This window comes from Phaethon aethereus (genome assembly GCF_964289735.1).
Source record: "Phaethon aethereus genome assembly, chromosome: 2".
In the NCBI taxonomy this organism is placed as follows: domain Eukaryota; kingdom Metazoa; phylum Chordata; class Aves; order Phaethontiformes; family Phaethontidae; genus Phaethon; species Phaethon aethereus.
In genome coordinates this window covers 117712453-117735915 of record NC_138582.1, presented here as the reverse complement: position 1 = coordinate 117735915, position 23463 = coordinate 117712453, and the positions used below count along the sequence as shown (strand labels likewise).

Here is a 23463-nt window from a genome sequence, read left to right as displayed (position 1 = left end):
AAAATACCCCACCAGGGGCAGGGGTGTGGGGAAAGATGAAGAGGAATCATGGTCTGCAGATAATTGAGCTCAGCTTGGCTTCAGATTTATCTTTTCTGACCACTCAGCCTATTTGTCCAAATCCAAACTTCTAATCCTTAAATCTAAACAGTATTTTTCTGGCAGCCTGCACTCACTCTTGGCTACATCAGATGAAAAATAATATTTGAAGGAGGAGGCTTAAAACAGTGGTGATCTATAGACTTAAATATATGCGGCATTTTTGCAGTACTCCTTACCACCAGCATATAGGTAGCAAAGTTTGATGCTTGCTGATAGAAATACCAGAGTGCATCCGACACTACAAAGTGCATTTTCTCCCATTTGTTAGCACTGTTAGTCACCAGCAGTGTAAGTCATGGTGCCTTTTACGTCTATGTCAGTGAGATCATCACAGCCTTACACAGAAAACCTTGCGGGGAGAATTTTGCAATAGGGACCCTTGGGCAGCAAACAGAGATCTCAGTTCCATCCACCCTTTTAACACTTGAAACGGGCTTTTCTGAAGTCATTCTTCAGCCTACATTTCTTTTGCACCATCCTGCTGAGTGAACATAGGGGCATAACCACATGAATTTTACAGCTGTAGGACATCATTGTTAACAGGGAAAAAAAACGTTCAAACCTTCTGCTTCAAAGCCACAAACCCTTGGTCCTCATCTTTTAAATAGAGCTCATAATTAACTTAGCAATGCTATGGCTCATATGCTCTCTGCAGCCATTCATGGCATATCTGTCAAGCTTTATAATAGGGAGCTGACGGACTACACAACATTGCAGTTTATGCTCTGACTCTAAATAATAATATTTTCTCTTGTTAAGGGGAAATCTTTAGAAAAAATGCAAGACTGCAGCAGTTAAGTGCATAAAGATATTTCTTAACTGAAATAGAAACTTATTAATTAATTGAGTGATGGAGTAACGTCAGCACAGTCACAAGGAACGTTTAAGACAAGAATTGCAATAGATTTGCGATTCCTGAATGTATTTGATTAACAGATTCAAACAAATGAGCCTATTACTATGTCAATTACTGCTTGCCATAAAATACTGAATATGATTAACTTCAAATGTTTGAGAGAAAAACATACCTCTTAGGACAATTATTTGGTACGCTGTTGTCTGTTAAGAATGTAATAATAATAATAATAGCAATGATAACAAAAACATATACTAATAATAGGAAGAGTAATAACAGTAAAAAGGCTTGTCTCAAGGGTTAGGAACACAAATTTTCCAATTTCAAATGGGGAAATCCACTGCATGGCAAAAGCAAGGCATTGAATATTTTTCCAAAGTTACGGCAGTCGTGAGTCTTGAGCAATGTCTAACTAGTCATTTATGAATTCAGCTGCTGTGAAGGTGCATCAGAGATGGGCGATATACTGATAGCATGTTGATGTCACATTCTAAATCTGTCGGTGATACCAAACTATTTAAAAAAACCTACTACAAAGCAATGGATGTTAATGAGGGCAGGTATCACTAGGAATATTAGTCCTGTACCTTCCTTCACAGTGTCTCCTGCAGCCCAGCTTGTTCCTGTACTGAGCAGTGTTGCTGTCCCTCTCTCACTGCAGTCCCTGCACCCCTGTTTGGGGCTGCCTGCTCCTGTGCCTCCCAAGGAGGCTCCCAAGAGGCATCAGCCATAGCCAAGCAAAGCAGGCATGGAGGTACACTGCAGACCTGTCCCCCATGCCACGTTGCTCTCTGGCTTCACCAGGGCTGAACTCACCTCCAGGCCACTGCTCCAGCACAGCTCAGAGATACACAGTGAGATCAGCTATGGGGTAGGGCTTGGTGAACACAGGAAGTCCTCTTCTCCCTCATCAAGTCCCCTAAGCTCCCCAAATCCTCATGCAAGAGCTTAAACAGTTCCATAGCATTTCTTAATAATGTGATAGAGCTTTTCCTGGTAACAGCAGCATGAGAAATTCAGATGGTGTCACCTATTTTTAGTGCTGCTTATACTCAAGAGCAGCTTCATGAGTTTGAGCGCAAGCTTTATTGCATACATGGTCAAAGTATCCCCTCTAAAAACCTGTTACTGAGTAACCTTGGTAATTTTTCTTTTTTTTGCAAGAACTAATCCAGGATGTTTAGCTATATTAAAATATCACAATAGACAAGTTGAAATGGTGGTGACTGTCACTGCTAATCTCTTCTCCACCCAGACTTTACCAAAATCTCCTGGAAATTCAAAATCCTTTCCCTGCTTAATGAACTTGCCTCCATAAAGTTCAATCCTGGGGGTTATTTTTAGAGTATTACTCATGAATACTGAACAACTAGCAATGCATTAAAGACAAACAAAAAATACCAACCCAAAATGAAACAAAACAAACCACAATTAAAAGCCCATAAAACGTGTCTAGTTACAAAACAAAGAATTAAGAGAGTGGTACAAAATTAGATGCTAAAATTGTTAGTTTGCAGTCTGGACTATTTCAAAATTCTTTCTTGTGCACTTATATTGTGGCTTCTTCTACCATGCACTTTGCAGAGAAACACCAGTCACCAAAGTCACAACATCAAAAACAGGGTTAAAGGCAAGGTGCATAACCATTTCGCCTAAGGTGACACAGATGTATCAAGGTCAAGCTCAGTTCTTCACCCCACAACCGTGCAGCTAGATATTTACTCTTTAAAATATTAACCATATTCTTTTCACCTAACAGTCATGAAAATCTTGCTGCATATGTTTTTTGGATGGCTAACAAAGGGAGAAACTACAGCTGTAAAAAGAATGAGATTCTAAAATGAATTTGAGACTTTTTCACAGAAACCTCCTCAGTAACACAATGTCAGACAAATGTTTGCAATGTATTGTTCACTGCCTTTTTTGGTATTTGGAGAAAACACACCCTAATTTGTAATGTTCCTGCTGAGTTTATTTCTATTTCTGAGAATTCTTATTAACAGCAGGTCATTACCAGAGCAGCATAATGAAAATGAGACAATGTTGATAATATAGGCAAGAATGACCAAGAAAGGTTAACTCTTGAGAATGCAGTATTTCAAATGGAAAATTTCCATAATACATAATGTTAGAGGGTAAAAACTGAGAAGTTATTCAATTCAAAGAGGAGGTGAATAGAAAAATGAAAGAACCTGACCCTACCATTCTGCCTCTTCTCTCACTGCTAGGTTCTTGTTCATAGTCAGAAAAGCAGAATTAGAAAAAAATTAGTTAAACCTATCCTGAAATTGGAATACATTGACTAAATATGCCTTTCTAAAAGACCTCAGTAAAAAGCTGTAAATGTTGATTTAAATTTATTTTAATGGTAATTTAAATTTTCTGCAAAAATATATCACCAGCAATGTTTTTTTGAAAAGAAATCATGAAAAATGCAAAACCCTTAAGTACTCATATTTATACTTAGATACACACAGACACACACGCTTATTTATATATGCAAAGATTTATGTTAGAAAAGCTCTCAGAACTTTCTTGAATGTGCACCCCATAATCATTACCTCCCTGTGGGAATTTCCTAGTATGAAAAATGGCCATGGTCATTGAATAAATTGCTTGCTACAACTTTGTCAGTTTCTAACAAGAAGTAGCATTGTACTAAATATCATTATTTAATTTTAATTTATATTTTATCTTTGATTCCTGCATTGGGAGCTAAGCATTCTAAGAGCTGGCAACATCTGTTGCCAACATGATATTTTCAAAGTCCTGGCAGTCAGGTGAAGTCTCTGGAGACTGGAAAAAGGGAAACACTGCACATATTTTTAAAAAAAGATAGCAAGGAGGACCCTGGGAACTACTGACCTGACAGCCTCACCTCTGTGCTTGGGAAGATCATGGTACAGATCCTCCTAGAAGCTATGCTAAGGCACAGGGAGGACAGGGAAGTGATTTGAGACAGCCAGCATGGCTTCACCAACGGCAAGTCCTACCTAACCAGCCTAGTGACCTTCTATGATGGAGTGATCACATCAGTGAACAAGGGAAGAGCTATCAATGTCGTCTCTCTGGACTTCTGTAAGGCCTTTGACATGGTCCCCCACAACATCCTTCTCTCTAAATTGGAGAGATGCAGATTTGATGGGTGGACTGTTGGGTGGATGAAGAATTGGTTGGATGGTTGCATCCAGAGGGTAGTGGTCAACAGCTCAATGTCCAGATGGAGACTGGTGATGAGTAGTGTCCTTCAGGGGTCCGTACTGGGATCAGTACTCTTTAATATCTTCACCAATGACATAGACAGTAGAATCGAGTGCACCCTCACCAAGTTTGCAGACGACACCAAGCTGAGTGGGGCAGTTGACATGCCTGAGGGACGGGATGTCATCCAGAGGGATCTGGACAAGCTTGAGGAACGGGCCTGTGCGAGCATCATGAGGTTCAACAAGGCCAAGTGCAGGGTCCTGCACCTGGGTCGGGGCTACCACCAGTATCAGTACAGGCTGGGGGATGAAGAGGTTGAGAGTAGTCCTGCCGAGAAGGACTTGGGGATATTGGTGGATGAAAAGCTGAACGTGAGCCAGCAATGTGCGCTCGCAGACCAGAAGGCCAACCATATCCTGGGCTGCATCAAAAGCATGGCCAGCAGGTCGAGGAAGGTGATTCTGCCCCTCGACTCCACTCTCGGGAGACCCCAGCTGGAGTACTGCATCCAGCCCTGGAGCTCTCAGCACGGGAAAGACATGGACCTGTTGCAGCGGGTCCAGAGGAGGACCACAAAAATGATCAGAGGGATAGAGCACCTCTCCTACGAGGACAGGCTGAGAGAGGTGGGGTTGTTCAGCCTGGGGCAGAGAAGGCTCCAGGGAGATCTCATTGCAGACTTCCAGTACTTAGAGGGGGCTTCTAAGAAAGTTGGGGCAGACTTTTGAGCTGGCCTGTAGCAACAGGACAAGGGGTAATGGTTTTAAACTAAAAAAAGGGTAGATTCAGACTAGATATAAGGAAGAAATTTTTGACAGTGAGGGTGGTAAGTCACTGGCACAGGTTGCCCAGGGAGATGGTCGATGCCCCATCCCTGGCAACATTCCAGGTCAGGTTGGATGGGGCTCCAAGCAACCTGATCTAGTTGAAGATGTCCCTGGTCATTGCAGGGGGTTGGACTAGATGAACTTTAAAGGTCCCTTCCAACCCAAGGATTCTATGATTCTATCTAAATGGAAGCAAACAAACAGCTACTTCTGACATAATATGATGGTCATTTCAACATAAAGTTTCCTTAGGGAAAAATGGACTTTTCTACAAAAGGACTTAATCAAATTCAATACTTGCTTGATTTCATTGTTTTTCCAGGATAAATAAAAGACATCATTTTAAAGGAACAGAAATACTCTATGGTAATTCTTGTGTGCAAGCATGTAGAGATTTTTTTTCTGGCTGCTGTAGCTAAAATATAAATCATTTTCTGCTGTGATGTCAGGAAGTGTATTGCACTAAATTAATCACGAGCTACTTTAAAAAAGGGACAAAAAAATGCACTGCAAAATGAAACAAATCTCTCTGTGCCTGTTTTCCATTTGCATTGTCATCACTTACCTTTAGAGGACGATGGAAGTGAGATGGGAATGTTGCTGAAATGCATTCAACAGACCCTGTGTGTGTGTGTGTGTTAGCATCTTTAATGCTCTGTGCTGTGCCTCCAGCCATTGGAAACCATAAAGTATTATAACCTGCACACAATATAATCTTCACTCTTTGCCAGGCTTCTAGCACAATGATACGCTATACCAAACTAAATGCAGAAGCACATAGACTACAAGCCAAGCTGTGTGTCGTCTTCTAACATTTCCCAGTCCCAGACGTATTCTGCTGGGGTAGATAAAAGTCTTTCTGTCTCATTATAAAAGAAGAGGAAAGGCAATTCATAAGGGAAATGGAGTAATTTTGGAAACCTTTTCCTAATAAGCGCAATAGTTCAGCAGATGTGCACAAGTGGGGAAAGCTGGGAGCGCAAAGATCAGGCAGCTCCATCAGCCATCATACAACTGTGAGTCGGCCTGCTTTTATCTTTTATGTCAAGCAATCAAAAGAAAAGCCAATTTTATTTACTGAGTGAGGGGCAAATAAACTCATGACAATTAAAGAACAGAAATTATGTCTCTGTGGTTTAGACTGGAAGCATTTTAAAGATAAAAAATCTTCAGCAGGGCTTCTAGATCCTCGTCTGTCTTCCTTTGCTCCCAGGGCAGGATAGGCATGTACTGAGCTTTTTGTTAACTCTCTCTTTTCAAACTCTCAACCCACAAACTACACCATCCAAGAGGCGCTAGTAATATTTAATATCCCTGCTTTAATAAAGTAATTTTCAAAATGTTTCTGGGAAGACACACTTCTCTGGATGACAAGCAATAGTAGTTAAAGTCAGCCTCAACATTACAGTTGACTTTGAAATCAGAAAGAGCTTACCAAAATATTTTGATGTCTCTTCCCCCTGTCTCCTCAGTCACCAAAAGTACTTTTTCTCTAGGTGATCACAAACCTTCCCACTTTTCTCACTGTTGGCTGCTCAGGTCTTTATTAGCTCAGGATCATCTTCTTCTGATTCCTGACTCAGAAAAGCTCATCATAATATAATTCTAAGCCTGTATATTAATTCTTAGCAAAAGCAGCTCAAAACATGCGCTCAAATGCTACTGAAATTGGGCCGTGTGGTTCTTCTCCTCGCAGAGTAACTTACTATCTCCCTCCGCAGCAAGCCACACTTACCGGTAAAATGTGGTATAATCCACTGTTGAATGACAGCTCTGAAACTCCCATGCTTTGAGTTTCTGGCATTCCCGGTGAGCTCGGAGTTTCACCCTGACCGTCCCATGACAAAGCTCAGGCACAGGTTTTCTCTGCGGGCGGCTGCAGAACTCGTTGGACTCCACGCGCCAGGATTCAGCAAAGTCGTCCACGTCAAACTTAAAATTCCCATCCCCACCAATCAGGTCATCTCGCTTGTGCCCATTGTAATTGCCACACAGACCACAGAGTTTGCCTTTCAGATGTGGAGCAGCCATGACTTCCACAAAACTGTCTCCATCCCATGAGATTTCCAAGCCTAATAGAGAGATGAGACAAAAACACACACCAAAAAAAAAAAAGAGAAGAAGAAATTGAGGATAACAAACTGTGCCTTATGTTTGTGAAACAGCGTTCATGGGAACCTAAACAAAGTCACTAGCTTCCTTCTGATAATGTTGATGGATTTCTGTATACCTCCCAGTAAGTGTCTCTGGAAAGTGTAGTGTTTCTTAAATCACATTCAATTACAACACACTCAATGCCTGTCTCTATTTTTGTTCCTACTTGCTAATGAATAGAGTTATCCTAAAAAATCTGTATCCAAGATGGAACTACTGTCAACATCAAAAGAGGGATCTTGCAAAATTCTGCAAATTGAATTTGCTAGGGTGAATTTCTAGCTGATTTTGCAGGGAGTCCAGAATTTCAACCATTGTCATCCATTGCACAGGTCATGAGCATAAAAAGACGTCCATGTCCCATGAGACTGCACCTCACCAAGGTGATGATCTTGTGGAAAACATCCTTTTCTTGCCTGCAAAGCTGACACTGATCACTCATTTAGATGAATACAACTGTTCCAACCCAAGTACCTTATTTTGCATGGGTAAAGATGGTTAAAAAAGATGACCACAAAGATATGTCAGATGGGTAAAACTGTTGTAAGAAGGCATTCTATCCTGGGCTGCATCAAAGGAAGCATGCCAACAGCGGTGTTGCTGCCCCTCTAGTCCGCTCTGGGGAGACCCTACCTCGAGTCCCGCATCCAGCTCTGGAGCCCTCAGCACGGGAAAGACATGGACCTGTTGCAGCGGGTCCAGAGGAGGACCACAAAAATGATCAGAGGGATAGAGCACCTCTCCTATGAAGAAAGGTTAGGAGAGTTGGGGTTGTTCAGCCTGGAGCAGAGAAGGCTCCGGGGAGACCTTATTGTAGCCCTCCAGTACTTAGAGGGGGCTTCTAAGAAAGTTGGGGCAGACTTTTGAGCTGGCCTGTAGCAACAGGACAAGGGGTAATGGTTTTAAACTAAAAGAGGGTAGATTTAGACTAGATATAAGGAAGAAATTTTTGACAGCGAGTGTGGTAAGTCACTGGCACAGGTTGCCCAGAGAGGTGGTAGATGCCCCACCCCTGGCAACATTCCAGGTCAGGTTGGATGGGGCTCTGAGCAACCTGATTCAGTTGAAGATGTCCCTGCTCATTGCAGAGAGGTTGGACTAGGTGACCTTTTAAAAGGTCCTTTTCAACCCAAAGATTGTATGATTCTATGATTCTGAACTAGATTCAAACTGTTCATTCAAAAGGTGTTAATTACGAACCTTTTGAAGTTGTCATCATAAGTCAGCAACACTGAGGAATGATGGTAAACATTTAACCTTCATCTAGTGGCTGAAATGTAAGTGCTCTGCTACAATCTGTTCTACAGTAAGTTTTTGCACTTTTAGTACTTCAAAATCAAAATTGCCTTCTGTGGGTGAAATCCATTTTATCTTTCTGTACCCATCTAAAAGCTAAGTGTCTAGCTAAAGTCAGCTGTCTGGGCCCTCTCTTTGATGGAGAGAAATAGGCTGCAATGGGTGATAACATGGGTGTTTAATGCAGAGTGAATAAACTACCTTCTGAATGCCTTTATCCTTCCTGCGATACTCTAGAGGGCCCAGAGATCAGGTAGAGACCAAACTTCTAGTTTTTACCTGGGTGACTGTAAATTAAATGAATTCCATCCTTTGAGGAGTAAATATGTATCTCATAAGGGAAAGCAATTTTGATATCATAAGGGATAAAAGCAACACCAAGAATCACTGCTGCTTAACTTCTACCTAAAAATGTCCTTTCTTTTAATTATTTCCAATGTCTGATGAATGCTACTAGTTCACATGTCTGCAGTAACCCTGCATCTGAAGTTGACAAATCATTTTGCTGATGTTAATTTATTCCCATAAAGTACCTGTGTGCAGCAGTTAGTTAAGGATAAACACAGGAACCTGCTTTTAAACAGGATAATCCAGATTCTACCCTCTTCTCCCTGCCTGGCCAAGAATACCAAACAGCATCACTCTGCGATGCAGGACCAGGACTTCGCTCCAGCTTTCTACATTTGCTGTGTGGGCTGGCTTAGCACCACCCTTTCCTCTTGTAAATCAGTGCTTGTCACTATGTGATCCAAATCCTGCCCTATCTTCATGTAAGTAATTAACATACCAGTGACTCAGTTCAAAGCTGGAACCCTTCCTTTAGCAACACATCCCGTTGTCTCCTATGACAATTCCTACACGTGCCACAGAGAAACAGGGTGAAGGTCAAATGGCAATTATGGCTATAGAAGGGGTGCTTTGCCATTGGTACATACTGTCCCGGCTCTTGTGTGGTTTACACCATGTCACCAAGAGTTTGGGGGATGATTTACCTAGCAAGGTTGTACAAACAATTCTGCATCACCAGTCTCTACAGTTTATTGCATCATGTTTTCTTATCACCACAGGTTAGCAATTATAGCACAAATATGTCCTGAGCTGACTATGCCTGAAAGCAGTCAAATTATCTAATTAACCCAGCATGGATAGGGCCACTGTGTCCTCCTCCAAAGGCACTTTACACCCAGAAAACTGAGAAATTGTGCAAGACTACAATTGTTAACGAGGCCAGCACAGTGGCAAGGGGGAAAGCTGCCTTTTAAGCTGCTTCATACATTATCATTGCTGGACAAATTCAAATTCCAGCTGTCTTTGCTTCTGACAACGCTGAACAAAACAAAAGACAGCTTGATTTGCAGACACCAGATTAATACTGCTGTGCTGGCATTTAGAAAAACTTTGCCATTAACTTACATACTAAGATTTCTTCAGACTTGAGAATCACATAAACTTTCTCAAAGCTAGAAGCATCACGATACAAATTCTCAGACAGTTCTCTTCTGAAAATAACTGCCGTTTTTAAGGTGGTGTTCAACTTCTTTCCCAAATGAGCTCTCCCTCACTTTAAGCAGAGTCACAAAAGACTGGCTAACGATTCTATCTTAATTTTCCTTTCACAGCTTTTCTTCTCAAGCCAAGACTTACTGACTTTCAGTGAAACCACTCACATTTATTACAAAAAGTTAACTCGAAAATTATACTGAATATTTGTGTGTCCTTTGTGAGAATTAAGTTAATCTTGTTACATGTTGCTCTGTGAATTCTAGGTATGCAGACAAGAGTAAGATAAAATTATGACTTTTCATCTCAGCATATAAAAATGTACATTTTTAAATCTAGAGAGTCCTGCTTTGATTACTGGATTTGATTCAAGAGATTCACAGTTTAACACCACAAAAGGATGTACTTTCCTGTAGCTGGGTACTGTTTAATTACACTATATTCTGCTGTAATTGCTCAGAGAGAAGGGTAATTTCTAGCTTTGATGAACAGACTAAAGGTTTCTGTCCATAACTGAGCTTACTCCCTTTTGGAGTAACGAGGAAGGGTATTTACTCCTACACACATGATAGTTTTGTCGGAGCCTGATGGCACCATGCAGTATGCGCCTTTTTGTTTGTTCACAAGCAGAAATTTCAATTGGTTTCTGTAAACCGAAAAGAGCTGTGACAGACGGGATTATGCTATGGAGTGATGTTTGAAATGGTCTACTTGGCAGACAGAAATTGTTTGGAAGATCTTCTTGGTGCCTATACCCCCCTCTTCTTCCCCCTAAAATGGATGAGTTTCCCATTCACTTGGACAAGGGTCAGAATCCAAGAGATGTGAAGCCAAAGGATGCAGCATCTGTCCCGTCTGGGGATGTGCAGAAAAGGAATATTCTCAGAGTTACTTTTTAGGGTTTTCCAATTTTCCCCTTTCTTTGAAGGATGCTTAACCAACTTGTTACTTGATTTCTTAACTTGGCACAGGATGTGCTCTATTGCATTTTAAAAAAATCCTTCTGGATTTATGCACATCACACATTGAGCTCCCCAGGCTGGGAACTCCCATCAATTGTTCTGCATAATTTTTCATGGTAAAGGCATCCTCCAGAACTGGCAGACCACTCTTCCCTAAAGATTTAGTGCCAAAGTGGTACAGAAAACCTCAGCAAAGAGGTTTCATGCAAAAGATCAGCACAGAAACAACAACAACAACAAAGTGCTCCTGCACTGGAGAGACAGGTAAGTAACACCAGCCCTGTGACCCTCTGTGCTCTCATCTTTTTAACACACAAATTTTAGACAAGAACACAACATGATCCCAACCCATGACAAAATACCTGCAAGTGCAGGGTGCTAGAATTGAAGTTGCATTGCATCCAGGGCTACAGCTGGTGAGGAATTTAGCAACAAAACAGGTTTTCACTGGAAAATGCCAATTCATCAGAACTGAAATGCTTCAGGGAGATATATCGGATTCAATGAACTTCCAACACAGCACAGGCAAGACTCCAAGCTGGTTTCCTGCCAGCTCGCCTGGTGGGCTGCCTGGAAGCCTAGACTCTCAGGGTATACGACTCCAGGACCGCCCTGCCATGCAGGTTGCCCTGTAGCCAGGGACCACGAGGCTTCCTGAAGCTTTGGGCTCCCCTGTTTTACCCAGGGCTCAGCTCCCAGCTCTGCAAAAGGAAAACCAAAAGCCGTGGGAATGTTGGCTGAGCTGTAAGCACCAGACTTTGCGCTTCCCAGCCCAGTTTTACTTTGAATTTTGCTTCTAGTGCAGTGGTTTTGCTTATTTTTCATTACTTCCTCCCTCCCCCTCTTTTTTACCCTACACTGGGAAAGCATGTATTTTTTAAAAAATCCATGTTTCATTCTGAAGCAGAGAAAATTCTCCATTTTTTTTCCCCACAGCACTCGGAATTTCCTGTGGAACAAAAGGCTTGTCTTTAAACCAGTTCTACTCAGCACATTCCTCCTCTCTGCAGCCTCTCTGCTGCTTGTCCTCTCCCAGCAAAATGGAGCTATGCCGTTCTGCTGCTTTCCAGGCCTTACGTGCTGAGGAAAGAAGGGCTTGGCCCATTGTGCTGCATTCGGCAAGAAAAACCTGATCCTGCTCCGTTAAGGGGAGGAATAATTTAGGCTATAATTTGCAGTGATTACACACTGTTTGGTATGTTGTCATATGCCATGTTTGCGCTCCCTCTGCCAACACATGGACAAGGATGTGTGTAGTCATTTATTAGGCTTGTACCAGAGACAAATGGAATAGCAGCAGGATTAGCTGTCATTCATCTTCGATTGAAAACCTTTCCTTGGCCTGTGGTTGGCTAATGAAATCCACATCACCAGAATTCATAGCGTTCAGCTGGCTGCAAAGAGAAACCCTCAAGATGCTTTTAATTAGAAGTTGTGAATAATGGTCAACTTGTGTGCATTTTACAGACAGCCACAAAAATCTGCATTGCCACTTTGAGGAATGAGCCCAGAGCTGGGATCCACATTATGCACACTTACATTTCCAGGGGCTATATGAACAGGTGTCTAAATTCTCAGCTCAACAGTGGGTGCTAGTATCCCCCTTGAAAAAAATTATGCTAGATAATGAGTATGACTATGCGTCATGCCTGTGACCATATCACTCCATAAGAAAGACTGGTTTCACTGCTTTCACATAGCATTTAATTGAATTAACAGTAAATAGTATTCTCACTGAAACAGTACTTCACTGTGTAAGTGAAGTCTCTCAGGACTACAGTAGTACCTAACACATGCTAATGAGAAAGTTTTAAACTTCCTCTCAGTATTTATCTATGCAAGGATACTGTAGTTTCAGAACAGTTTATCAAAATAAATGTAAGTCCTCTGGTTTAGCATTTTGACAATGTATTTTCTAGGACTCAAAAGACTTAAGAGTCTGCTATTTCCCTTCCCTGTTTCTACAAATAAGGCACCAGATTCTCTGAAGTTTCTGATTTCCTTTTGCTTCTGGTGCTGTAGACTGTCTGTTCCTCTCAGACAAACTCTTACTCAAGCACAAACCACACCTAGCAAGATGGCACTGAACAGCAAATTAGGCCTTGGTTTTCACACCATGACCTCCATTTTGCTGGATAGCCCCACTGAAATGTTTCCATAATGACAACTCATGCCTGCCATTAGTAACTATGATTTTATATAATTGCTGACTTAGACTCTAAGGCATGTTGCTGCAACAGGGAAAAAAATCTGAATGTTATGATACAGAACTGATCTCCTCTCTGTTCTGATTTATAAGTATCAAACGATGACCCTGCATAAGCCACTGAAGTTACTGGAAGTGAAAATCATGGCACATACCTGGGTTTTGAAAGCACTTTGTGTTCCTCAGGTCTCTAAAGAGTTGTAACTACATTTATTACCATTATCATGCTTTTTTACTGACTGCTCATGCTGCACTTGAGAAGTTCTTCAGGGAGAAGACACACACACACTTGCCCTACCTGCCTTGGTTGTCACTTTCAGCAAATAACCATCCAAATCGATCTGAAATTGCGGTGTCTTGCAAGGTAGTGAGATGCGGGTCCCATTCCACTTCACTGTGAGGTGCTGCTGAAGGCTGATAGTGCTTCTGCCCAACACAAGGTCCACTGACTTTGTCCAGGAGAAAGAACGGGTCCGACGGGCATCGTTTTTTACCAGCACCTGAAAGGGTGAGGCAGAGGAGGAGCAGTCTTTTGTCAAAACGTACTGACATGTTCCCTGAAAGTTAAATGTCCGTCCATCAAAAGTGTTGTAGTGAGGGTCTCCAAATACAGTGCAAACTCCAGGCTCTGCAGGTGAGTGAGAAACAAAAGCGCTATATCAGGATCAAAGTTTGAAAAAAGCAGTTGATAAGAACTTAGATGATGCCGCTCTCACCTAATCTATCTGCCTTACAGGGCAGATTTGGCTGATGCTCACTAGGAATATATATTTTTGAAAAACAGAAGCTTCATGGCTTTCGTAGAGGTCTTCCCCAAAGCAGGTGAGAACCAAAAGCCAATTGATCCTCAGGGCAGCATAGGAAAGGCTAACCTGTAGCTAAGAACCAAAGACCCATCTTCCAACCTATGTGTTTGTCTCTTAAATATAAGGTACCTCCCTGAACAGCTTACAATATTACAATGCCTGTGAAATTTTTCAAATTGTTTCATTTCCAAAAAATACAAGCCCCACTCATGATATCAGAGCAGGCAGAGCCCTGGGCTTGCAGACGCCACATGTCTCTGGAGATGTGTGATGGGAGCTTTCCCACCTAGCTTCAGCTTTCCAAACATGAAATGTCTAGTCTAAGCAATTCATCCAGTCTCCCTCTCACTGACAGAGAGAAATAGACATGACTAGAAAGTCTTTCATCTCAGCAAGTTTAGACATCTCTCTTAATACATTGGGAATTGGTCTCTGGAGGAGCCTGTCTCTGCTGATGGCTCTGGGAGCACAAACAAGTATGTAAGCATTCCTCTCAGACAATTAAATTCCCCTGGGATGAGCTCCCACCCGTAAATTCTGCCATGGGAGCAAAGCCTAATCCACTAACAGAAGCAGAATTCAAAACATCACATGTATATTTTTGAGGCTAATTTTAATGTCCTCAGTTAGGCAGCGGTGATCCCCTGAAATTAAAAGCCATCAGACCACTTTAGTAGAACCTGGTTCTGTCCATATTTTACATAGACATATTTATAAATATTTTACATTTATAAACTAGGTAAATTTATGTTGTTTCCCAAATTAGCTGTAGAACATGCATCTTTATTTAGTGTTACAAGCCATCATACATGTTGTTCATACACAACTGACTTGTAGTAGTTATTGTTATTATGCTACCAACTAAAAGTCAGTAGTATGTGACTAACATGATGCAATGATTATCTAAGGGCACGCTATCTCTACCGATCATTTGCATCATTACAAATGGAGTGAGATTTCTTATTGATGTTTGCAGCCATATGCTGGGCAGTGAAGCTGCAGCTCAAAAGGCAGAACGTTTCCACACTCATGTCAATGATGCTGAGTTACCCTGCAGCTACCCAGTAACTGATTGAATTGCCTCGCAATCAAAGAGAACAGCAAATTTATTTGCATTGCAGCCTTCTGGTATAACAATAGGGCCTAACCACATCTCATTGCTGCTGTTCCTGGAAGAAGGAATCTCAAGGCAGGGAAATGCATACTGCTACTGCCAGCTGGATACCCATGGGCTGAGATTGCTTTTGAAAGATGATGCCTGGTTTAGGGGGAGGACATGGTGCAGAAACAAAATTCAACTCGGTAAACAGAGAGCTGTGAACAGCGTCAATTTTAAAAAAAAAAAAAAAAGGAGGGGAGAGTAATAAGGGATACAATTTATTCACTGAAAAAAAATACCCAACTAACAATGGCCTGCATGAAAAGGCAGCTACAAAAAGGCAAATTCAAACTTACAAAAAAGAAGGACACATGGATGTTATGAGGAAGAGGCAGGGAATTCCTTTGGTGGAGTGCAATGCTGCTCTGAGTATGCAATACACCTTTCTCAGCAGGGTTTTTCAGCCTGGGCAGAGTGCTATGCTAAAACAGCTATAATGTTTCTGGTGTTTTTATAGCTGTAGTTAAAGAGCATCCAAGGTTACCTACATGGAGACACAGAAAATGGGGCTGAGGGGGACCCCAGGAGACATCACCTTTTCCTTCTCTGGCTGTAACGTAGAATCCCCTGTACCCTAGTTATTCCTGACATTTATCTAACCTGCTCTTAAAGAAAAGCAGTAACAGCAACCCCACAGCTGCCTCCAGCAACCTGTTGCAGTGATCAGCTATCCTTACTGTGAGTAAGGTCTTCCTAAAGTCTCATCTCACTCTCCCTCACCGCATGGTGCAGTGCCATCACAGAGCTGGTACCTGGGAGATTTGTATTTTAGCCCTAAATTGCCACATGCATGCTTCTTTAGCTAAGCCAGTAACTAGTCTTGGCATCATTATTATGCCTCTCTACTATGTCTGGCAACTAGGGACCAAAAGTTTTGATTTCTCAAGGACATCATGTTGACAGCTCCATTAGAAGTCAAAATGAACCACATTTGATCAACACCTCTGGAAATCAGGCCCGATTGACTTTAAGCAGAGCCTGAAAACCAAGACACTTAGATAAGAGAGTGCTTTTAAAAACATGCACTTCTCTGAGTCTCATTTTCTTCATTGATACCAGTGAGGATATCAATAACTGTTTTCCAAAGTCCATAAAAAGATTAATTGATTCTCCATAAATTGGAAGGAAAAATATACTTTTTAATCACCAATGTGATTCCAATTACCAATTGGAAAAAAAAAATGTGGATTTTATATGGAGAATATCTGGCTTTACTGTTACTAAATCATACCAACATGTTTCTGACTTCCTTATGTACTCATGTAGTTATCTGCATGATGAATATTAAGATACATTTTATTACCTGCTCAGATTCTATTTCATTTTTTCAGTCTTTAATTTTTCTTTAAACATTAATGACAACTTTTATGAAAACAAGGAAACTATCATCAAAAAAATCAGCCCAAACATCAGTGAAGATTTCAGAAGAGAAAACTGTTTTTTGTCCATGTTTCTAGAGGCTTGGACATGTTATACATGTTATTAACTAACATATCAGGAGGGGGAGGCTGGTTCTTCAACCTAAGCAAGTGGCTAAGAGGCAAGACATGAGTGGAACAAACATAATTTAGAGATGTGCAAGTAAAATTGATAGTACCAATGGGATCCAAAGGAAATATTTATTTTTAATTTCTAATGTGTTATGCAGAGTAATGTTGTTTTATGTTATGTTACATCGTGTCACGTCATATGTCAACTTGATGCAGTGCAGTTAAAATAAAAAAGAATGTATTTTGGACTGGATAGCCGAATGTCTGATCCAAATTTTGCTTTTTTCTTTAATAATAAAGGAAATAAGGGAGGGAAAATCTACGTACAAACAGCCTGAATAATTGATTTTCTGATATCGCTGTATAAAATATTCTTGAAGGGTTTGCTAGAATTGTGGGTTTTAAAAAAAAATCCCCACCCTGCAAGAGTGTGTGCAATAACTCAGGCACTGCCAGTAGGAAGAACTGGTTGGCCTAGAAATAAATCTTAAATACCGGGTGTAACAAGACTGCAAAAGACAGGCAACATGAAAAGAGTTCCTGACATTTTTAGGTTTTGGGTTGTTATTTATTTCCTTTTGGGAGAGTTTCAATCACATCATGTTTTATGGGTTGCTGCTTTTTTTTTGCTTTTTTTTTTTTTTCCCCCCTTCTGAAACAAACCAGTCTTTCTGCTTGGCTGTTTTTGAAATCTATTGGAAGCACCAGTTCTCTAGTTAAGATTGTGTGTGACTTGCTCCACTGTCGGGACATAGTGGATGGAGAGGTGTTGCTACCACTCCCCAATGCTGGAGTATGAATTTTGCTAGCTTGTGCTAACAAGGCATAGGGTCACGGGTGAAGATCCTTCCCTTTTTTTCCTACAGTAAATTGTTCCCAGCTTATTGCAGGTACTCTGTGTCTCTATCAACTGTCTAAAGTAGAGTTAGAAAAGGGCAATTACTTATGATTCTTCCCCCTAAGACTCCACCAGCCTCCAACTATTTTCAGTTTAGGGACTGAGCTAGACATTATTTCTCTTTATTTGGGAACTTTTGATAGACTTAATTTCTGTGAATTTTTCCAGTCTTCCCTTGAACCAGAAGATGTTTTTAGCACCCACAACATCCTTGGGTAAAGTGCATGAAGAATCACTACCTCTTGCTTGTTTCAAATCTGGCATTCATGATCCTTGGTGTCTTCTTTTGCTCATCTACATATGAACATGAAGGCAAATATACCCATTCCCTCCTGTCCCTGAAAAACAATGATTTTTCAAAGGAGGGCCCCAGAGCTATGTTCAGGAGGTTGTGATTGTCAAAGCACCTTAGACACTCAACTATGATTAAACATTATTGGGAGCTGGCTGCAAACACCTCTAAAGCTCTTTTGGAAATCCTGCATTTAGACTCCCAAATCAGTGTTCAAAACTTCTGGCTTTCATAAAAGCTTCTGGAAGCTCGGCAGTTTTCACATTTTTTTTTTAAACAACTAAATATAGACTTCACACTTTTACATTTGACAGTCTTAAACTACATGTGTGATTCATGCAGTTTGCTCAGCTCACATCTTAGACTCTACAGCTTACTTGAAAACTAATAATAATAGTATTTAGGTGCTAAAGTGAATACTATAGAACTCTTGGCAAAGGCACAAATCATGTGCCCAATTCAAATGAAATAGTGAATTTCATTACAAAAACAGGGAAGGTAAATGTGGGCAAGGAGCACTGTTTCTTGAAAACACATCTCTGTACAAAAAAGGAAGCTGAAAAAGCAACAGCAAGGAAAAGAACATTTTCACATTCCCCAAGATTTAACATACTTTCATAAGGAAAAAAAAAGGTTATGAAATCACGTCCTGTTTTGGTCAATACGGAGGGATAAAAGTCTGAAAGACAACTCATTTCTACTATGTAGTATGCTGAGTAAAGGTAAGAAATACTTATTGAAATAAGTCGTTGCCAAAAAGTACCTTTCTGCCTTCCACCCCATGCCCCCACTCCCCTAGACAGTATTTAGCCTTTCTAGAAAGGCGAGATATATATACTGCTTGGTGGAGGCCAGACAGACAGTGTGCACACACATCCTGACCAGCCGGAGAACATGAGCGTATTGGCTGGGCAATTAGCACACTTGTAGCTCCAGAGCAGCCACAGGATATATTGTCTCTAAGCTGGGTTTATTATTTGTTGGGATATAAAGGAAATGGGACACAAATCCAGAGGAAACCAGGCTCTGTTAGCTCTGGTGCTCATGGAATAGCTTGTTTTATTTTTTCAGGAGATCAGAGCAGTCAATTGAAGTCCAAGATGTCCAGATGTCTGGTCACACTCTTCTGGGCTTGTAGCTAGTTAAGAGTGGCCAAGAAAAATATACTTTAAATTATAACTAAAATTGGTTTGGACACTTTCTAAGTAAGGAGAAGGAGGAAAAAATACAAGTTTACCAGTTAAGGGTGTTCTGGTTGCACATCTATAATTCAGAAAGATCTCAGCTTTTTAAAAATAAAATGAAACTTTGACTGCAATTAGCCCATATGCTGAATTAAGCCCTAAATCAAACAGAACACATTATTAACTTTTGAAAACTACCTACAGAACACGCATAATAGAATTTCATTAGCTTTTCTGTAAAAAATGCATAGCCATAGAATACTTTCCTCATAACTGCTCCATAGTGCTGCCTGATATAATACACATTACAAGGTGTGGTGTCAAAAACTCCATGGGAGTCTTTATGGTCTATTTCATAAATAAAATAGCTATTCCAATTTGTCCAAATACATATTTGTACAGTAGACCATCACAGCTGAAACAGCTGAAGAGGTAAATCATGAACAGCATTCCAGCATGAATAAACAATTGCAGTCTTTTTGTTGATGTATTTCTCCATGGCAAGGAAATAACACAAGAAACAGGACCAGCAGTAGCCTATGTGATCCTTTAGTCCCACTCTCTGCTCTCACAGGTACCTGCAATGCATAACCCTACCTTTTTTCTTCCTTTGTTTTTTTTGCTTTGAAGGGTCAGCACTTTTTTTCCCACTATTTCTATAAAAACATAAAAAAAGGATGCAGGAAAGTACTAACCTTTTACTCCTAAGGCTGAGTCCAAATGCCCCTGGGTTTGGATTAGCTTCATTGGTCATTTTGTCAATTAAAAAAGCTGCAGAATGATTTGTGATGAATGAACTTTTCTGCCCCAAAAGAGGCCTTTACTGCAAAATCAATCATGTGTACTGCTAGACCTAGATGACTGCAGTCCACTTTGAAAAAACTTCATCCATAAAGCCTCACAATGACTTGGGTAAGACTGTGTTAGGATTATTGATCATGATTAAAATATTTCTACATGGTTGCAGTAGGAAGCTTTCACACTGCATGCTGTAATTTCAGCAAGGCCTATCAATTCTTCTTTGTCAAGAACAAAGGTTTATCCTCCATTGCCAATTCCCATCTTAGTCTGGAGTTGAGAGCCGTCTGTTAATGTTATTTGAACTCAGGTTTAGTGTTTTCTTTTTTTAATATGAAAATGACCTTGGTCTAACATAGGATTACTAATTTATGGAATTGACGTCAGTGGTGATTTTTCTAAATCAAGCCCAAAAGAGTACATTTCATTACATTTTTACAGCAGCATAAACTAAACTGTTGAATTTTCCACTGCTATGACCACTGTGTTTAATTAGTGATAACTGTACGCCAGCCATGGACCTTAAACAGCAACATGCCAAAACCAACCATAGTTAACTTCGGCAACAGTAGACAAAAGAGACTCTCCAGCCCCTTAGGAGACAAGGTACTTTTTCTCTCTGCAACAAACTGCTTTGAAAATAATCCTTTGGTTATTTTTTTTTTTTCAGTTTAAAGTGTATCCTTTAACAACGTGACTGTTTTTGACCCACTTCATAGAAATTGGCTGCATTTAAACCATACTTAAAGCTCTCCTGTGTACAGTATGTTCTTGTGCCTCCTATGTTGTTTTTACTTTGGAAAATTAGTATCTGCTGGACCGCCAGAAATGTCTGGTGTGTTAATATGTGGCGAAAGGATCAACATGAGTGGGTGGGTGAGGGAAAGGGCTGTGCACGTACATCTTATCTCATCAGAAATTGGCTGAGTTAGCAAAGTTTCTAATTACTATCTGAGATAGTGATCATCACTGAAATCCTTATGCCTTTTGCCTGTCTTATGTCATGATGAGATTTACAGCACTTCTGGCGCAAAGGTGGAATTGGTTCCTTGCAAACGGCAACTGTTAAAACGCTAATGTTAAAACAGCTGGTGGTAGCCACCACTGCTGTATGACAGTGGGTATTTAAACTCTTTGATTACATTACCTGATAAAAGCTGGGAACAGCCTTTTAATCATAAACGCTTAGAATCAGCTCAGCATCAGCTCTCCTCCAACTACTAAATGGGTCCATAGTGAGACACCTCTCAAAAAAGGACCCCTGTGTTTCATGTGCAAAGGAGGAGCATGCAGGACAGTGCAACGAGCCTCTCAGCCTCACACACAGCCAGTGCAATGCAAACAGGACCCATAAGAAAAGGCTAAGGGAATAAGGCTGTTTATCCTGAAGGCTTCAGGGAGACCTAAGAGTAGTCTGCCAATACCTAAAAGGAAGTTGCTGGGAAGATGGAGCCATGCTCTTTACAGATCTGCATGGCAGGATGACAGGCAACAATGGTTTGCCCTTAATTTCACATGTCTTATAGCCATGATCATTTCCTTCTTATATCATCAAGAAGTTCTGACATTTTAAGTAACCTGGTTCCTAGAAGAGTTATTTTTACTTTGAAGAAATCTGGTTTTTGCATCCTTCTCCTATGAAACAATTATCACAAGTCATCATTCTCTGGCAGCATTTGTGAAGGAGTCACACAGCCACTTTTTAACACCTTACAGTAGAGCATCTCCAGTGCTTTGAGGGAATAGCTGCCCCCATTATTTTTCTCCCCCTCTTATGTTACAAAAGAACACATGAGAAAGGTTAAATGAGACTGAAACATAAGAACAGAGGCAAGATAGAGATCGATAAATTCATGACTAATGACACATCGTGTTCGAGCAGAAGTCTATGCAAATTTCTTCTCCCTTGAAACTGAGCTAACATGAAATCAGCTGCTGGTCAGTTGAATCCTCTTTCATTTCTCCCTCTGCTCAGTGTTATTTCAAGTGTTTCTGAGGTTGCCACTTGTATTTAATTTCATTTTGATACTGAAGATTTGCAAACTAGATTTATTTTATCACAAGTTACATGTTTCAAAATAGTTGAGCTGCAGAGTAGGAAAAACAGATGTTTAGCATAAAGAATTTGTGCAATCCAAGAGCACCCAGAATTGAGCCGATCAGCAAAACCGGTTTGATTTTAGACAAAAGAATAGGAAACATTCTCCTTAAAAACCTGTTCCTTCTTTCAGAAGCCTCCTTCCAATAAATCATAAAACCCCATTTTAGCAGTCTGTTCCTATTTGGTAAAATATTTAAACATGTCCTGAAGGAAATACATAATTGTATCCTGTTAACTTCAGTGAAGACAGGTCTCCCTGTTGACATAAATAGTACAAGCTTAAAGATAAGTATTTGTGTAAGTGCTTTGCTGACTAGGAGAGAACACAAGTGATATCATAAGATGATCATTCCTGAAGTAAAAAGGGATAAAAAGGTGATGGCTGAGCTAAACATCATACAGCCAGAAGGATAGCTTTCTATTGTACTTTCCACTGCTGCCCCAGACTGTCTCAGATTTCTGCACACCTTTTTTTAACTCTCATAAATGATCTGCAAAGGTGTTGGATTATACATACACATAGCTGTGCTGTTATTTACAGGTATAAAAGGTATGCAATCCTAAAAGTTACAACTCTATTCATGTGATTATTACCTACAAATTTCGCAGCCCAACTATATCATTCAAAAAGCAGCACCTCAGATTTGACAAAAATACTGTCATTTGGAAAAAAATAAAATAAAATAAAAATAAAATACCCAGGCATTTTATTTTAAATTTACATATTTATAGGAGGCAAAATGTGTTACCAGGAATAATCACCTGCCCTCTAGCCACCTCTAAAAAGAAGGCCGAAAAGCAAATGTACTGCTACTATATTTATTTTCTCTGAAAGAATAAAAAAGAATTTTAAAAATGTGAAGAAAGAACTTACTTTCAGTGCAAATAGGACAGCATCCTTTTCTGTTCAGGATTTTACCCTAATTGGGAGAAAGACAGGCTGATTTAATGAAAGAGTTTTAGGAGCAATGACTGTGTTGTGTGGTAAGGCTGGATAAGCCTTTGAAAATAGTTCAGTTGTGTCTGAACTCAATGCCCTGGTTACAGCTTCAACTATCAGGTGTTAAAAACAGACAGAACTATTCAAAGAGCTTCCTGGCAGTCTTATAAGAAATGCAATACTAAAAGGGTTCTCTGTTACCACTTCTCTCTTTAAAGAGAGTGCGAGAGAATTTTGGACTCATGTATTCACGGATATCTAAAGCAGACCAGTCAGCAGGTTAACAGGATCACTACCTTTTCCCCCACCTCCCAAAATACATACAATACATTTCCTATGCACACCCTTTTAGTCACCACACAGAGGCAATCTGCTCCACAACCAACCCCACACTCCCCACAAATCATTCATTTTTCCTACAAAAACGAAGGAAGGAAGGAGGCACTGTTAGAGATCTATTTTGGCCAGATTTCTTTCATGGCTAAATCCTGTGGTATCTCTCACCAAATCATATTACCAGTCATGGACTAATCTCCACAATGAAGTAAATGGGCATGCATCCAAGGATGCGCAATGCCTAAAAGCAAACAATTTGGTCTAGTCATAGTAATATGGACAAAACATTCAAGTCTTTATTTACCACTCTGCCCAGATCAATTTTATTCATGGTTTTGTCCTATACAAGGCT

General features: G+C 40.4%; 1 protein-coding gene across 1 annotated transcript in view; it reads right to left on the bottom strand.

Annotated features, from left to right (window-relative positions):
• The window catches only part of BMPER (BMP binding endothelial regulator), a gene marked incomplete at both ends in the record, with an annotated part of 150029 nt that overhangs the window by 36891 nt on the left and 89675 nt on the right, over positions 1-23463 (bottom strand). The window contains 3 exons of the mRNA XM_082015525.1: positions 6725-7061; positions 13406-13735; positions 22710-22755. Coding sequence (XP_081871651.1) covers positions 6725-7061; positions 13406-13735; positions 22710-22755 — 713 coding nt within the window. The remainder of the gene's footprint in view (positions 1-6724; positions 7062-13405; positions 13736-22709; positions 22756-23463) is intronic.